Source organism: Lepisma saccharinum, chromosome 13 (genome assembly GCF_977018435.1).
Source record: "Lepisma saccharinum chromosome 13, izLepSacc3.1, whole genome shotgun sequence".
Lineage (NCBI taxonomy): Eukaryota > Metazoa > Arthropoda > Insecta > Zygentoma > Lepismatidae > Lepisma > Lepisma saccharinum.
In genome coordinates, this window is record NC_139241.1 from 47,155,213 (window position 1) to 47,173,949 (window position 18,737).

Here is an 18,737-nt window from a genome sequence, read left to right on the forward strand (position 1 = left end):
GCTATATGCCACTCACTTCATCCTGCCTGCATGTGTGTGTGTCGCTCTTCGACCACTAGTGCTGTGTATAGGCACCATTGGAGCTTTTTTAAGGATGCCCCTCGTATATGAACTTTCAGAAGTTTTTATTATTAGAGTGTTCCTGTTTTAATGTGTGGTTAGATAAATCAGGTACCTATACAATGCAATTCTATAAATTCCTTGCATTAAATTTCTAATACCTACATACCCTTTTCGTCAGCATTAATGGTATAACTGCACGTTGTCAGTTTCACGGTACTTCACTTGGATATACTGTACTGAAGCAGAAATCCCATTGATAATGTAAGGAAATATGACTGTATTTTGTTCGATTCAGTTGTTTCACTTATATGCAAAAGTTAAGTTGTTTGCTTCACAGAGAAGAGAGAAGTAGCTTTATGCATTGAAAGATGAGTCCGCACTCATGGTTCTTGCAAGCAGAGTGTTCCAAACCTCAGTGGAAATATCAACATATAATACCGAGAACGTATAAGGAGACTGATAATTACAAATTGTTTTTCTTAATGATTCACTCTTATCTCATTTAGTCGTAACTTTAAAAATAATCAAGTATTTTATTTTAAACTTACTGCGTATGACAAAATTCCATAATCCTTCCTTAGCTTGTGAATTGTAATAATTTTCCAAATTCGCTATTTTGCAGTTTGAATTCAAATCATAGAGAATAGAGAAATTAAGTCAATTTCATAGAAGATAATATTGGTAGTTAACAAAACCTTACGTGGATCTGTGTGAGTTTATTATTTCTATTTGCAAAAACATCGATTTAGTTTAGTTTGTAATTGTCAGGGGAAAATGTAAATTTTGTCCTGGAAAACCTGGAAAAGTCAGGGAATTTCATTTCATCTTGTTTGTAGCCACCCTGAGATTATACTAGAGTTTTTACCTTCTAACAAGTTTTATATTCTAGTTTTGTAAGATGTATCGAAAATTTGGTTATGATTCGTCATTATTGTAGAGTTTTTGTAATAAAATTATTGCAAACTCATCCAGAGGATGAACCTAACTATAAATCGGAAATAAAACAGTACATTGCTGAACCAGGATCTGCTGTTGTATTGGAAATTCAAAAATGAATATTCAAACGTGAAGCAAGTCCTGAGAAAATACTTGGGCATACCTGCTGCATCAGTATTCAGTGATTGAGTGTTCAGTGATGCTGAACAGATTTGACATAAGAGAAGAAGTAGGTTACTTCCTGAAGTGCTTCCAAAACTCATGTTTCTGAAGTTGAATCTGGCAGAACAGGAATTCATTTTGCATTTCAAAAAAGTGCTTGTGTACTAATGTTTAATCTTGAGAATCCATGTTCTTCTTAAGGGTTCACATAACATTTGAGAATATACAGGGTGTTGCAAAATACCTGTTACAATGCTTGGGAGGTGATTCGACAAGTAAAAACAGGGAAAAAATGCCATGTGAAAAAATGTCGAAATCGGCACCGTTTGCGAGTGACAGGCGTGCGAAAATCGCCTCACACCATGTGTAAAGTACAATAACTCAAGAAGGAAGAAAGATATCAATGTTGGAATAAAATAATACAAAGAAAGTCGTGCCTGACGAATACAATGGTGCATCAATTGAGGCCCAGTGTAAATTGCACAAGGGGACTCTCAAAGAAAGTGGGCAATCCCCTGATGGAAAATGTAGGAAATTTACTACTGTTTTCTACATAATGTTGAGATCGGAATGTAGGCAGTAAAAAATGATGACAAATGTCCACATGTCCCACACTCGTGAAATAGGAAATTCCCTCGAAAATGACTCTATGCCGTCAAATTACGCTCAGATTGATTTCAGCTAATTGATACAGAAAGCCCCACTAGAGGCGCTGTGAGTGTAGGTCACCTGTTACGTATTAGTGTTGGTGGATACTACGTAGAGAGTGTAGTCGACCGTTGTTTTTCCTGTCTTGTTCTGCGTCTCGCAGCGTGGAGTTTAGTCTGGCGTGTGTGTATGGTTGAATTGCGCCAAGGAATATTGTACGTAGAGTACATATTCCCGTGTTGTTTCTCGGTTTGCAACAACTGCGTGGACACCTGTGTGACATTACGTGGGTGCTAATCACGGTAGTTGTGATCCGTCACTCGGAGGGAAAGTGCCCCTGTTGCTGGGCAGTTCTCGAACAGGACAATGGTGGAGTACTCTACCCACGAGCTTGCTGATATGCATCTCGTTTATGGAGAGGCAAACCGAAACAGCCGTGAAGCACGGCGTTCGTATCACGAACGTTTTCCCAATTGGCGGTTACCAGCACTCTTTCAAAGACTTGATGCTCGACTGCGTGAAACTGGATCTCTACTACCCCGTAGGTGGGATTGTGGTTGACCCCGCACTGTGCAATTTGAAGAGGACATGTTGGACGTGATACGAGACCGTCCTGACACCAGCACACGTGTCATTGCTCGTACTCAACAAGCCCACCATAGCAATGTGTTCCGCGTTCTTCAGGAGGAGGGATTGCACCCATACAAATTGCATAAGGTGCACCACATACTGCTCACGGACTTTCCCCTACACATGGATTTCTGCGAATGGTACATGCAACAAACTCTGCCATTCCAGATTTCCCAACAAGTGTTTTGTGGACCGATGAGGCAATATTCACCAGGGACGGCATGTTCAATAGCCACAACAGCCACGTCTGGGATATGGACAATCCGCATGCAATCATTGTGCGCCATCATCAACATAGGTTCGCAGTGAATGTGTGGTGTGGCATAGTAGGTGACCACTTGATAGGCCCGTACATTTTGCCCTCTACTTTGTGTGATGGGAATTATCGGGTGTTTCTACATGACATATTACCTGAACTTTTGGAAAACGTGCCACTGGCAGGTAGACAACGTATCTGGTTTCAACACGACGGCGATCCTGCAAATTTCAACCGGGGAGCCAGGGCCTTACTCAACGATATTTTCGGCGATCGTTGGATTGGCAGGGGTGGACCTTTACCGTGGCCACCTCGTTCCCCCAACCTCACACCACTGAATTTCTTTGTGTGGGGAGAAATGAAAAGGCTCGTGTATGAAACCCCTGTGGAAAGTGCTGAGGATCTCGTTGCTCGTGTTAGTGCCGCTGCTGGGACAATTGGTGACGTGCCAGAGGTATTTGCGCATACAAGACAATCAGTGCTTCGCCGATGCCATCTTTGTCTTGAAGTCAATGGCGGACATTTTCAACAACTTCTCTGAGTATACCGGTGTTTGTGAGCCCCTATCAGCACCGCATAGTGTCCTTTAGTGAAAGGTGCGAGTGAAGATGCTGGATATCGCTGTACTTCATACCGTCGATCTGCATGTGCAGAGGTTGTGCACTTCTCAGTGGAATCCCTTCCAGATGTGCTGTGCCTGGAAATGTTACATGCCATTGTGTGCATTTTCTCGCCATTCTCCATCTTCATTCCTTCGAGGATTACCCACTTTCTTTGGGGAGCTCTCTTGTAGTATATGTACAGCCTGATGACATGTGGCCATTGTTTAACTTTTGTTTTTCGTACTGCAAAGTAGGGTGTCAACATTAAGGGATTGAAAACGTTTTTTTATGATTTTCTAGTATTTTTTTCCATTTGGGATGGTGTCCCAGCAGTAGTGAGACATGCGACAAATTGGTTTCTTTTCTTCTTCGTACCGCAATGTGAACCATGTACAACAGGAGATTGCAGTTATTTTCCTATTTCTCGGGTGTGGGACGGTGTCCCAGCAGTAGTGGGACGGTGTCCCAGCAGTAGTGGGACATGTGGACATACGTCGCCATTTTTTACTGGCTACATTCCGATCTCAACATTATGTAGAAGATAGTAGTAAATTTCTTGTATTTTCCATCAGAGGATTCCCCACTTTCTTTGAGAGTCACCTTGCACAATTTACACTGGGCCTCAATTGATGCACCATTGTATTCGCCAGGTACGATTTCGACATTTTTTCACATGGCATTTTTCCCTTGTTTTTACTTGTCGAATCACCTCCCAAGCGTTGTAACAGGTATTTTGCAACACCCTGTATATGTATATACATATGATATGCAATAGAAATGTACATAGCAAATTTATTTTTGTCATGCTGAAAATAACATCCCATTTCTGTTTAATAATCTTATGTATCGGAATCGGTTAAATATCAGCATCGGTTCCAAAAATTATTGATGAGTACATCGGCATCGGTAAATTTTCAGCTTCGCCACATCCTTCTTCAAAATCCAAACAGTGCTCATTACTTTAAGGAAGGTTCTTATGTTGTGTGGCAATGATTGCCAAAATTCTACGATTCTTAGTCTTCCTGCTAGGAAAATTTGAATAAATATAAAACAATCTGAACCATTACCAATTTTAATGTTAATTGTCCTAAATCTGAACTGCCTAACCTAGCAACAAAAGCATTTAGGAATGTAATACCCCTTCATACTTATGTCACATACTAGCACGGGTCCGTGGTCACATCCTACACCCTCGATTTTGCAAGTTGTTTTTTTTTTTTTTTTTTTTATGAAGATTGTGGGTTGCAAATTGTGAAGAACAAAATTTTGGAGTGCGGAAACAAGTATTTACGACTGTGTAGCCGTTTAAAGTTCAGATGTAGCCGTTTGAAGTTGTGAGGTTAAAGTCTACTTGCGACCATGTTAGTTTCGTAGCACCTGTACTCTACTTGCGGCCATGTTAGTTTCATTGCACCCGTATCGATGGATATATGTAAAAGTCGATTTTTCAGGGCTATACCCCAATAAATTTCATAAAAATTGGTGGCTCCAAATTTCCCACCGATTCCGTGCTTCACCCCTGGGGTAATTAACCTACCACCCCCTACTACTACCGCAGCCCTGTTGGTCCTGTTGTGTGTTAGATCACGTTCACTTACAAAATAATCTAGAATGTAACAGAAGAAGTTTCAAACATAAAGAAAGTAAATATTGAAACTGAACGTGAAGTTAGTAAATCTCTGGACTTAAGTAATTTTACTTTTTTTTAACTTTTACATTTTGAACTCGTGCGCATTACCTGTATCAGTTCATTTGAATTTCAGACGTGGATAATTATTGTGAATTTCATTTTATTGTATAAGTCTGAATGTTCTTGTGGTAATTGGTCAAATTTCGAAAGAAATTTCACTAAATGAGTGAAGTTTCAGTAATTTTCTGTTGTTTCTGCGTGTATAGTGTTTCTCGATGTTCTCGAACCGCTAAGTTATGAGAAGTCAAAAATTGTGTTTATGTTTATCAAGCTTTGTAAGAGAACATTTAATTATTGTTGTTTGGCTTCCTGAATATTCCAAAATACTAAATAGTTGATGTATTCAAAGTGTAAGGTTTCACTAGAATTGATAACCAGTTAAAAACATAATGTAATTTTATCTGCCTTCCCAACTATCTTTCTCGCTTCTATTTATTACATTAAAAAAAAGCCCATGGGAGGCAAGGCCCCTTCGCCCACCCTTTGCTACTCCTCTTTTGTTATCATAATTCGTTCCATTTTCACGGTAAACTGAAGGTTAGATATGAGGAGTAAAAAGAATAAACAAAGAAAGAAAAACTCATTCTCTGCAATGGTCTCGGCTCCGATTCCCTTTTAACGCATCTTGTAGACTTGTTCCGATCCAAATTTAAACTGTAGGTCCAGTTTCGATTAGCCCATCATGAGCATAAAGTGGACTTCTCGAGCCTGTTAAACGTGGCGATAAAAATACAGAACGAATGAGTCTTGAATATTATTAGGCATAATATAATATATCCAAAGCATGGCAGTTGGGAAGGCCTATCGCCCTCCCCATGGATCTGTGCCTGCCAAGAAACAAAAAACAGCACTAGGCACCAGTTACTTGCAAATCTTAAGTTACCAAATAAACAAAGAAACACTAAGTTGCTGACCAAGGCAGTTTATTAAGATAAAAAAACACTTAACAGGTAACGTTTCAACCCTGTATCAGGGTCTTCCTCAGACGAAGAACTAAACTAAAATGATGAAATATACTACACACAGAAAGATTTAGTTTAGTTCTTTGTCTGAGGAAGACCCTGATACAGGGTTGAAACGTTACCTGTTAAGTGTTTTTTATGTTAATAAACTGCCTTGGTCAGCAACTTAGTGTTTTTAATATGGAAACAAGCCTTAATCACATTACAATTAAACAATAGACTTCAGACACAATGCACAATGTAGAAACGACAAATAAAGAGAACTGGTACCTGTTTCTTTTACTCTTATATTTAAAAAGAGATCATCTTATTCACTTTCACAAAAGATTTTGATCATCGAGGGTGATCTTTACACTTCCAAATATCAACTTTTCTTCTTACGCTGTTCTTCTTCAGTCTGGTCAGTCTCTGTATCTCGGAAAATTAAGGGGTCGGGGTATGGTAGGTGACAAGAATCTCTTCCAACAACTTTACATAACTTACTGGTACTTGTACTTCCACTCGTGATTTATGCCAGGTGTCACGTCTTTTGACTGCCATTTCGCGACTGCGGATTGAACTAGAGCCAACAGAGGAAGTCAGTCGTCACAAGTGTTACCCTTTCTGTGCCTCGAACTGGACTGGACACGTTCTTTTCCACACTAAAGCCATTGCAACCTCAAGACCGATTGGATTAAGCAATCACACCATTCTATGTCCACCAATGGCATTCAGGCCCTCACCAGCCTAGTAGCAGCTCCTGGTTCGACACCAAAGAATGCCGAACCCATTGTTGTGGTTGTTTCGGTTTCACCATTACCACGATCATTGCTCAATCACTCCTAGAAACCAAACACCCTATGCCTAATTTCTAGATGACCCAAAGTAATCGGTCATAGCTGCTATCAAATATAGGATGTGGTCAATGACTTGACTGCAGAATGTATTTGAATGGTAAATTATGTGACTGCAGAATTTATTTGAATGGTAAATTGTGACTGCATAATTTATTTGAATGGTAAATTATGTGACTGCAGAATTTATTTGAATGGTAAATTTTGTGACATGAGTGAAACATTGTTTGTCGTGGTTACAAGAGTAATGGTGCATATGCCATCATTTATCTAATTTCAGTCTTGTGGAAGGAGAATGGCAAAGCGAAGTGCAGGATCAGAATTGAATCACGACAACTGGGAGGAAGAAGAGGCTCCAGAGGAAGCAGGCAATTTCAAGCAAGCAGACCCTGCAATTTTGAAACAAAGGGTCTTCAAATCAGCAAAGAGACGAGGTCCTGCATCAAGTGACTCTGTAAGTACTGCAAACCTCAACAGATGGAGCTGCTGTCACTTTTATTTTGTATCTAAACACTCGGCCATGAAAATAGTTGGCTGGGCAGAATTGCACTAGGACCACATATGGGAAAAGCAAGACGAGAGCGGGACAACACACACACTGCAGTAACGTCAACCAGGCTGCGTTGCCTAGTTTCAGCATCAGACAGACCTCTATGCTGGGCACTTTGGAGTCCCATTCTATACAGAGCTGGTAATCGTGTGAATTGAAAGTTCATTACAGACCCCAGATTACAAAGACCAACTCTGCAAAGACATCTGTCATTCTCTTAAACCTCCGAACACACGGTTTGTGCTCCGACATGACAACAGCGGGAACTTCTGCCACTCACCTAATTTCATGGTCATGTGTTTGGTGCCAAATATATTTTGGCTATATTATTTACTGGTATGTAAACACCTGAAATAATAAATATTTGAGCAAACTTCAACTTTATACACATTGAAATAAAATTAGTCACATTTTTGACAACTGCACACAAGTAACAAATACAGTACCTTTTTCTGTCGAGTTGCCTGCAAAACTGCAACTAAAAGTCCTGCTGATATTTGTATATTACAGCAATTTACAATTCTTTTTGGTGTGAAAGTCATTTTATTAAAGTTTGTGTTCTTTACTGTTAATTCAAAAGTAATTGTAAGTAGAGCTAAGAAAGTTCAAAGTAATTCAAAATTTTCTTCCATAAAAAAAGTACAGAACAGGAACTGTTATTTTCATTACCCATTGCTACGGAGCCAATTTTTAGGTAAAATAATTGTTCTCTTTCTTCAGAAATCTGCCATACTTGGTAGGAGTGCCGACCATGTAGTTGCGATGTAATCAACAAAGTCTTATTTTACATAATAATGCAAGATGTTAACCTTTAGCTCATAAAACACACATTTCTAGGGAAGATCATAACTGTACTTATTTTAGAAATGCCAAAAAAAACTGCGATACTTCAAGATTTATTGAAAGGTGGATGTTTACAAAATGAGTTGGGGTTCCTGTCTGTAAATCTAAGCTTTTTGTGTGGCATGATAGAAAAACTGGAAACTTCCACACAGCTGCTTTTTAAACAGTGAAGGATGTTAGTTCAGTTGAATGGCAATTGAACTCTCTATTATGGACTGCATGCAAGTGCTTCAAGACAAATTCTGAAATTTGTTCGAAAAAAAATGCAGAGTACCAAAAACAGTCTAAAATGCATACCTGACTAGGTGTGATGTGCAAGGTTGTTTTCACAATACAAATCATTGTTCAGAATTAATTGACATACTTTTTCAATGGACAACTTTGAAATGTGCTTTGTTGTTCATTGTAATCAATAGAATGAAACAAGCAACTCATGTCCTGCTGTAACTAGTGAGTATCTATTTATTTGTTTGACAGAATATTGAATGAAAATATTATTTACTCTTAGCCATATATTTCCACTGTTTCCAGGTACAGTCCTATGGTTTGCTACAAACGAAAGAGAAACTCTTTAAGTTTTTTTGACAATGTCAAAATACTCCACATGTGCACCGTTTGTTGCTTGCAGAACATCTAATTGATATTCAATTTCTCGCCATGTATTGTCCAACATTTCGTGGGTGACACCAGCAACAGAATCAGTTATCCTTCTCCTGGGTGTGTTCAGATTAGGTACAGGTTTTGCATACTCTCTGACCTTCACATAACCCCACAGAACAAAAATTCCAGTGGCGTAATGTCCAGCAATCGGGGGGCCATTAGGTTGGACCTGTCAGGAAATGTCTCATCCAAGAATTTTTGAACCATTAATCCCCAGTGTGGTGGTGCACCATCTTGTTGAAAAACCACTGTGTTTGCAAGTCATTCAGTTGAGGTGCCACAAAAAGTACCATCATGTCCAGGTAAATGTTGGCTATTATTGTCTTCTCCGAAATAAAGAAAGGACCAATGACTCGGTCATGCATCAAGCCACACCAGACATCCACTTTAGGGCTATCTCTTTCTTGTTCCATGACAAAATGATGATTTTCTGAATCCCATATTCTCACATTGTGCCTGTTTACTTTCCCAGACATGTGGAAACACACACGCTGCAGGTAATTATTATCGTCATCGATCCTTTGCAAAATCTTGGTCGCAAAATCAGCTTGACGGGGATGATCATGCGGCTTCAAAGCTTAACACTAACTGGACTTTATATACATGTAACTGAAGCCGTTTTGTGTATAAAAAAAAAAAAAAAATTGCACTGTAGACCGAGGAATTCCATGTTCCAGAGACACTCGAGGAGTATGCTTGGAAGGGCTTCGTTGATATGCTTGTTGAACAGCCTCAACGCACTCTTGATTGACGGATGATCGCCCCGCCCCATTCGTGGAAGGGATTCCACACTTCTGATTTCCTTAATTTTGACATACCATTCAGTGATACTTTTGTGATCAAGTGGTGGTTGTCCATATTCCCTTGTAAAGTTACGCTGCACAGTAATTTGCAATATGGTCTCATGATACCTTAAGATGCACTGAAATCACCATTTTCAGTTTCAGCGATTACAGCACTTCCTATATTAACTGAACTTGCACCTAAAACAAAAGGAAACGAAATTAGTAATTACGTAATTATGTATGTAGCTGTAATAATTTTTTTTTAAATATTTTATTGTAGTGAGGGAAAGACTTTTTAGCCACCCTGTAAATATTTTTCCATTTTTTAACATCTGAGAATCCACTCCTCACTTGGCAGAAGTAATGGACTTACAGTAATCATCATTTAAAAAGTAACTGTTGCTTGTAACTGCCTTACAAGTAACCCATTACTTCCAAACATTATTTATTACTTATAGATAATAGAGTATAGCCTACTCTTGTTACTTGTTATTCCTATTAGATATGTGCTTGAATAAGCAGTAGGTAGTGAGATGCATAACACACTACCAATAATGTTTGTGTAAATTGATTATATTTTTCATTGCGTTATTTGTCCTGTGAATATAAAATAAATTTCATGTACAGTAAAACCTCGTTAATCCAGACTAATGGGTGGATAAGTTGACCGGTTTAATGAAAGTCCAGATTAATTGAAATAACCTAAGTGGATAGTAGAAAGTGCATTAAAACTTTGTTTATTGCAACAAAACATGTTTATTATTGTGTATTTAAAGGGCATAGGTTTGTATGGTCATGTATTATAGTGACCAAAGTTTTACGAGAAGATGCCGATGGTATTCCTGTGTCAATGCGGCTTGTTCCCAAAAGTCTGCGGGAAACAGAATTTTAACATATTGCGATATTTAAAGAATGATAATGGAGAGATAAGTAAAATCAAATACCCTCCCATTATTTTGGCACGGTCTGTACAGCAAACACAGAAGAGAACAATGAAGAAAATAAGATGGAAAGATACATAGAAGTTACACCAAAAACAGAAAAAAGTGAAAAATTGCAAATAAAATGTAGACTGCAAGAATACGTAAAGTATTTTAAAGTAAGCGGAGGTTGTGTTAAACGAATAAATACGGATAGAACGAATAAATGAACATGCGGAAAGTCTCTTAAACTGATATAACAGAACTATTCAGATAATGGACTCATTTCGGATAGTTGGATAATTAGGATATTCGGAAACCAAATGTTATCCGGATTGGACCATTATTGATTGGAACATGATTATTAAACAGCGTATATATATATGTTTATGTTGCGGTATGTAAGAAATGGTTATGGAAAGCCTAATTTTTTGTGCTTTATTAGAGGGGGAGTTTCGTAAATTTGACGGTACCCTTGTAATGTAGGAAGCCGTTGTGGTCTAGTCGGTGGGGCGCCTGTCACGCGAGAGACCCAGGTTCAATTAACGGGGTGGGTGATCTAAGGTCGGAATTTTTCCGTACTTGTCCCTGCATAAAACGGCGCTGGGGTTCACCCAGCCCCAAATCAAATGTTAATTGGATGGTGGTGCTGATCAAATCACATCCAAAATGACTGAGATCGAGAATGTGTGGGGCATACCCTCACCACCCCTAAATGTAGCACGGTGTTATTTGCACAGGAAACTTTACCTTTTTGCCTTTACACTCATGTGATGTCATGCATCGCCATAACAGAACAGTAAACGCATTCAGTTGTTAGGAGGTCTCCTTCCTTCTCTCCTCCTCAAAAAAGTTTGGGTCTTGCAATCTACAAATGTGCTGACTGGAAGGGAAGTACTCTGAAGTTCGCCAGCAATTTTTTCTTGGGCATGGGAATAATTTTCAGTGTTACCAATGGTTGCTTACTTCATTACGAAAAATACCAACAGGATTTCACCAGCTTTTCCGATTGTTAAGTGGAGTTCAAATATCAGTTAACAGGGCGGGAATGGGACTGCCAAGAGGTCAGTGGCAATATTCCTCAACAGCCCCCCCCCCAGAAAAACTTGTTTGCAATGGTCTTGTATTACAGTAAAGGCTAAATTGGGATACACATTTTTTTAAAAGTAAAAGTTGTTGATACATGTAGAAGGAATTCAAGAGAGTATTATTACCAACATTGTTAACATCGAAAAAGTGTCAAGTTATTTCACTAAAGTTGAAACTACAGCCAATTTAACCTGGAACAATAAAATTTTAATATATTTTCAAATTCTTAAAACTATCAGGAGAAATAAAGTAAAATTTCATCATTTTTTTTCCTTTTACGCCTGAAGGCGCTGTACTGCACAAATTCGCAATGTGCATAATTACATAAAAAAAAAATTTTCTGGTATCATTTTTTATTCTCCCTTAATTCACTATTGTTGCGTATGTACAACAAAGGCTCTAAAATTAACTGATCTGAACTGGAACTCGATAAGAATGACATATTTAATAATGTAATTTACATATCCACTGGGTGGGTGGGAAATAATTATCCCTTGTTGAGATGGTTTAAAAGAGGTGTGGAATCATCCTCATCCTGATCTCTCCTTTAAAATTCCACCGGGCATTAAAATGAATACATGTAGACCAGGCACGTATCTAGAAATATGTTTCGGGGGGGGTTAAGTGCATCAGAAATAGAAATAATAATAATGTTTAAATTAAATCAAATTAATATTAAATTTAAATTATAATACATAAATTAATATTATATTATTATTACGTAGATTACCTGTAGTTAAGATCGGAATAATTTACATAAAAACAAGTGCCCTGGCTATGGAATTAATGTCAAATAGACGAATAATTGAATATTTATAGAATAACAAAAATGATATTACATGTAGTTGGAGAAATGTAAGTTTCTGAATAATATTTTATGGATATTATTTTCAGTGGTAGTGTACATATATCTTCTTTGTAATGCCATTCAAAGCTGTATGAACCCAATATAATCCTTGCCTTCTAAAAAGTTCAGAGGAAATTAATAATCATAGATTATGCAACAAATGTTAATATTTTCATTACTTAATTTTAGTACTTGGTCAGTCTTTTAGGGTTCCGGACCCCTCCTAAATATGTCCTTCGTGTCCTTCAAAGCCGTATGATCCCAATATCATCCATGTCTTCCAATAAAATCAGAGGAAATTATGCATCAAATGCTAAATGAGTATATTTTGCTACGTCGTCCCCGGCTAGGAGTACGAGAACTCTTTTTACACCCAGGGTCTTGCTGGGTTTAAGTAACAGTCTTAATATCGCATAATTATTGTTTTATTAACAGTAATTGATTTAACTAGCAATTAGTTAATAACACACATTTAAAAGACACTTCCACGAAGATACTTAGTTTACACAAACCTTACAGAGGCCAATCTTTTAATTAAATTCCAGCTCTGCTATTTCCAGCAGATTATAAGCTGTAAAATAGTCACAATATTATCACAAAAGAACTTGCAATCACACAAACTTAGACTTACTTAAAGTCATCTTTCATATTTTTTTTCACATAACACCACCGCAAGAAACAAAATCTCCTAATTTTTCTCATTGTTACCAACTCGCTTAATTCTGCGGAGTTGCCAACCTCGCACAGAAAATTATCTTATGACCATACACTCCTATACAAGTGATAAGACTAGAAATCTACTTTGACCATACACGCCATGTTATACAATGAACGAATAACATTTGGTTAAATGAACATAAACAGACCTAATAAGTCATTTGCTATGACAAAACTTGGGTCGTTTCAAATTGCCCCTCCTCCGGGTAAAAATTTTTGAAGAAAGTTTTTTTATAATTTACTTAAACAATCGTCACAACACCTTAGTTCGTTGCATCACATCCAAGTTCCTTTCTTCTTTCTGAGGAGCAACTGTAGATCTTGAGGTTGTCAAAGTTCACAAGATCCATTGGTTGCTTTGTTTTGGGATGTAGCAACTGTGCTGTTTCTCTCACGCTTTCTTGTTCTAGGCTGGAATAACTTTAATTCCCATTTGGTCTGGGCAAAAACAGGTTTCATTACTTGACCAATCAAAATGATCCAGTAGGTTATCTGGAGATATCTGGATATTAGATCTAGGCTGGGTAAGTATCTAAATCCTTCGAATCGCAGGTGAGACTCGTTAGAGATTTAACAGAACTCTGTAGTACTAGCATAATATCTAGCAGACGAAAATCTATACAGGGCTGGACACTGCCATCACGTTTGTCTACAACTAGAAGAGGACTCTGGTACGGGGACACCGAAGGTTGTATAATCTTCCAGCTCTTCCACAATTCTAATTCCTTCTCTAAGGCCTTTCTTTTCGATATAGGAACAGGGTATGGTGCTCGGTATATAGGTTCGGTAGTTGTCAAGACGATCTCAAATTCAACATCCTTCATGGTACCTGGTTCCTCAGAAAATGCCTGCTGATAGTCCATTAACACGGATAACAACTCCACTCGTTGAGAATCAGATATGTCAACTGCAGCGACCTTCTCTAAGGTCCAATGAGGTACACATCCATTCTTCATCATCTTCCATTTCTTGGATTCTCTGGATGTACCGCACAATGTCAACACATAAAGGATTTCCTTCATTCGCATTAGGAGTTGTACCAAAGTGTAACTTTACTACATTCTTCCGGAAACTAATCTCGGCTTCGTGCCGCTGTAAAAATGGCATTCCTAATAAAAGATCGGTACCACAACCTTTAGTATAAAAACTTCAGTGTTGGAAGTTCATTCCTCCTATTTCTATCTCAACAGATCGGCTACCACACACCCTCTTCTTTAGACTGCCCGAGAAGTCAACCAGTCTTACTTCTGGAACATTGTGTAGCTGCATTCCAGGTAGACTGTTTACTAATTTGGTCCAGATGGCATAGCTTAGTACTGAACACTCGCTCCCTGTATCAATAATGCAAGTCACGGGAATATCCATCATCTTAGCCCATACTACCGGTGACTTATATATTTCCCTTCTTTCGTGAGCCATTCTCATTTCTTGCACCATTCTTTCCTCTTCAGTCTCTGTTATTTGAAAATTTACCTGTATTTCCTGGATATCTGTAATTGTATGGTAGGGTGGCTCCTCTAAGTCCCTTCCCCAAATGGGAAGGAAGCATCCAGACAAGGCTTTAGTTTCTCTGAGATGACTGTGACCTTTGGCTCTAATGGAATTCTTGAGCCGTAGCCACAGCTTGTTCTTGTTCAGAAGTTAAATCGTTTACTCCAGTTTCAGCAGACTCTTCTAATCTTGATCTATTTCGAGGCAAGTATCTTCTATATGAACTCGGGCTGCTCCCTCTGGAATCTCCATAACTTCTATTTCGGGTTTCTCTGTTCCGATATCTGTTCCTATTGAAGTTCATCCTATCTTCTTCATCCCTAGTTTGTTCAAACTTTTGATCTTGTCTAGTGTTATTAAATCTATTTCATCTAAGAAATTGACCACCAGATCTATGGTTTGTTCTGAACATTTCTCACCTTGAAGTCCTTCTTATCATTGACATCTTTCCTTTTAAATTCTTCTCTTCCCTTCCAAGCATCTGGATCATCATACATATCAAAATCCTTCAGAAAGTGAGCCAACTCGTCAATTGATTTAGGAGCATGAGCTAAATACAGACTTCTAATTCTGTAGGGTAACTGCCCTATTATCAGGTTTATGATTTCATCTTCACTGAAGTTGTCAGACAGGTTTCTATATGCAGCATATACGCTCCAGGCGTAACTTTCCATGTTTTCATGTAATTGCCGATAGTATCATCTATTTCTGACTGCAGCTAACTGTCTTTGCTTTGCCTTTCTTGACGCAAATTCCTCACGGAATATGTCACAAAACTCAGCGTAATCTATAAAGTTGTCAATGTTTCCTGACAGCCAATGTTCAACTTTGCCTATGAAAACGTGTGGCATGTGGCAATAACTCTAAGCAATTCGAAACTAACATTCAACTCCCGAAGATATTTTTCCGCTGACTGTGCTTCAATATCCCCGTTGAATTTTGGAATGTGAGCTATGTCGGCTAGACGAGGCATTTTAAATCCCTTGCTTCTTCTAGGTGGCGATTCATCAGAGCTTCCTCCCTCATGGCTTCTCTTTCTTCCCTCAATAATAACTGGATCTTTATGGCCAGAATGTTTTCTAGTGGGACACTGAAAGTACTCCATGTCGTCAGCCAGATCTTCACAGCAACCAAATTCCAATTCGGGACCCATGGTCTTCTTAGACTTGCTCCTCAGACTCATGCCACTATTCATGTTTACACTTCACCTATATACCTTCGTGATTCTCGTAAGGATGAATTATCGTTGCTCGGAACATCAACACTGTATCCTTCACACTATCACTATCACAATTAGATAAGTTGTGCTTTTAAACCTATTTGGTTCCTTTTCCGTTTAAAACTTTATTGTTATCGGGCCCTCATGTTGCGAAGCCAAAATTTTCCACGAAGATACTTAGTTTACACAAACCTTACAGAGGCCAATCTCTTAATTAAATTTCAGCTCTGCTATTTCCAGCAGATTATAAGGAGTAAAATAGTCACAATATTATCACAAAAGAACTTGCAATCACACAAACTTAGACTTACACTAAAGTCATCTTTCATTTTTTTTCACATAATGCCACCGCAAGAAACAAAATCTCTAACTTTTCCCATCGTTACCAACTCGCTTAATTTTGCAGAGTTGCCAACCTTGCACAGAAAATTATCATATGACCATACAGGCCCTCCTATATGAGTGATAACACTAGAAATCTAATTTGACCATACAGACCGTGTTATACAATGAATGAATAACATTTGGTTAAATGAACATAAACAGAACTAATAAGTCTTTTGCTACGACTAAACTTAGGTCATTGCAAATGACATTATTTAATTTTCATATTTAATAAGTCTTTTGGGTGGGGAGGGGAGGTCTGGACCCATAAAATACGTCCTTCCTGTTCTTCAAAGATGTCTGATCCAAATATAATCCTTGTCTTCCAATAAGTTCAGAGGAAATTAAGCATCCAATGCTAAACAAGTACATATATTTTAATTTAATTTTCATACTTAATAAGTCTTTCGGTGGGGTCCGGACCCCCTAGATACGTCCTTTCTGTTCTTCAAAGCCATATGATCCCAATATAATCCTTGTCTTCCAATGGATATTGTTAGCGTGGTGTGCAGAGAGTCGCAATAAAGTGTACGGACCATTTTTCTTTTCTGAGAACACAATATGTCATTTTTCTTACTTAGACATGTTGCAGTTGTTTCTACTGCCCCAACTCCAACAAGACAACTTGAACATTGTGCACCCCCTTACAGGCATTCGACAGAATCACCCCAGAGATGTTACACCAGAGGTGGAATAGATTGAATCACCATTATGAGTTGTGCAGAGTTCGCAATGGAGGCCATGTAGAAAACTGAAAACTGTACCAAACTGTTAATAGTGTATAAAAATAAAAACTCCCACCTTTAAGTCTTTTGTATACAATATTTCAGGTAATTACATTTGACCAAAAAAAAATTCACATCCATTTCATTTTATCCATACCCAAAAGGATCATGCTGTATTTTTCATTACTTAATTTTAGTACTTGATAAGTCTTTCGGGGGTCCGGACCCCCTGGACCAACCTAAATACGTCCTTGATTTAGACCTATATTTGTTCACAATTTCCATTAAATCCCTAACGAGTGCAGAACTAGGGCCAAGATCTTCATATATTTCGGAATTATCTGTTTTTAAAATTATCAAAAATCCTCAAAAATTAAGAAATAATAATTATAAATATTCCAGTAAGAAACAGGAAATTCATGTGTGCTGTTCAAAAATGGAATTTTCCATGCCCCACATTGTTAATCTTGTGCCCCCCAAGAAAAATGTCCCTGCGCCGCCTCTGCTTGTTGGAAGTGCTTGTGCAGTTGTTAACATTAAAACAAGGAGTGAAATCTTCTATAATAATCTAAAAAATAATCCACAAGAACAATTGCCCATTCAAAGCAGATTTTATGTTCTGTGTAAAAGCACTGTGCTCGCCCCACTTATTATTAGCCAGCGAGAGACACTGAAAATGAGAACCAATGACGCGGTGCCAGAGATTGAGTAAAGGGACAGTTGCATGTTACACGTCACGTTAATACGTCAGTTTAAATTGCTGATTTTTATACTAAATGTTTTGAATTCATGGGGTGCAAAGAAATTTAGAATAATTTATCTGCTCCACACCACTTTCATACTTGAATGCATTGCTGTCTTAATACGGTGGGAAATTCTTTTGCTGGGATGAACGCAGGACTAGGAGGTGTGTGTGTGTGGGGGTGGGGGGGGGGTACACACGTGTTGATTGTCTTCGAGAACGTTAAATAATATTTTATTATTTAATGAGTTTCAATAAATTAATATAAATGTGTAGGTACGAATGTTTGAAACCTTCCTGCCTGAAAAGATTCTGTGAGCTCTGGACTTTCAAAATATTTATAACTATATGAAGTAAAGAAAATAAAATGTCGAAATAGGAATATCTGTCCCTTCTTTTTTACATTTTATTCGATTCAATTACTGCGTATATTTATTCCCATTATTGTGCTTAAAGTAAATAAATAGGAACAAAAGCGAAGTGTTTTAATAACAATAATTGAACGACGTATTTTGCCTTCCCTTCGGATCAGACTCATAAACTGGCGTAATTTGTGTGACTATTAATCTTGATGATTCACTGCTTCGACTTCCAAAACTGTCAGCCTTGTTTTTTGAAAGGAGCCACTGAAGTTACCTGATTTCATAAAGGTCTCTGCCTGAACAACGCAAACCCAGATGGCAAGAAAAAGATAAGCTTACAAACTGGCAGGTGAATCCTCCCCCCCCCCCCCCCACATCCACTGCACTGCGAGGGGCACATCCCGCAGACGCGAGAACCGCAGGAGGAGGGTTGCGTGTTGAAAATCGACAGCAGCGCTACAAGTTGAAAATCCTTGAATCCCCATGTGGGTTTTTTTTTAAAAAAATAAAATAAAAAAAACCAAAAACCCACTCATAATGTGTTTTTTTTTCCAGAAAATGTTGTAAATTTTTGTTTTAAATAATTGAGAGGTTCTAGCATTGTCAACAGTTTGAGAAAAC

At 38.1% G+C, this 18,737-nt stretch overlaps 1 protein-coding gene across 5 annotated transcripts in view; it reads left to right on the forward strand.

Annotated features, from left to right (window-relative positions):
• LOC145997253 (nuclear pore complex protein Nup50-like) overlaps nucleotides 1–18,737 on the forward strand; it is a 48,910-nt gene that overhangs the window by 12,533 nt on the left and 17,640 nt on the right. For all 5 annotated transcript variants that reach the window (XM_083134104.1, XM_083134100.1, XM_083134103.1 and 2 more), the window contains exon 2: nucleotides 7,063–7,236. In XM_083134104.1, coding sequence (XP_082990230.1) covers nucleotides 7,078–7,236 — 159 coding nt within the window. In that variant the 5' untranslated portion in view covers nucleotides 7,063–7,077. The remainder of the gene's footprint in view (nucleotides 1–7,062; nucleotides 7,237–18,737) is intronic.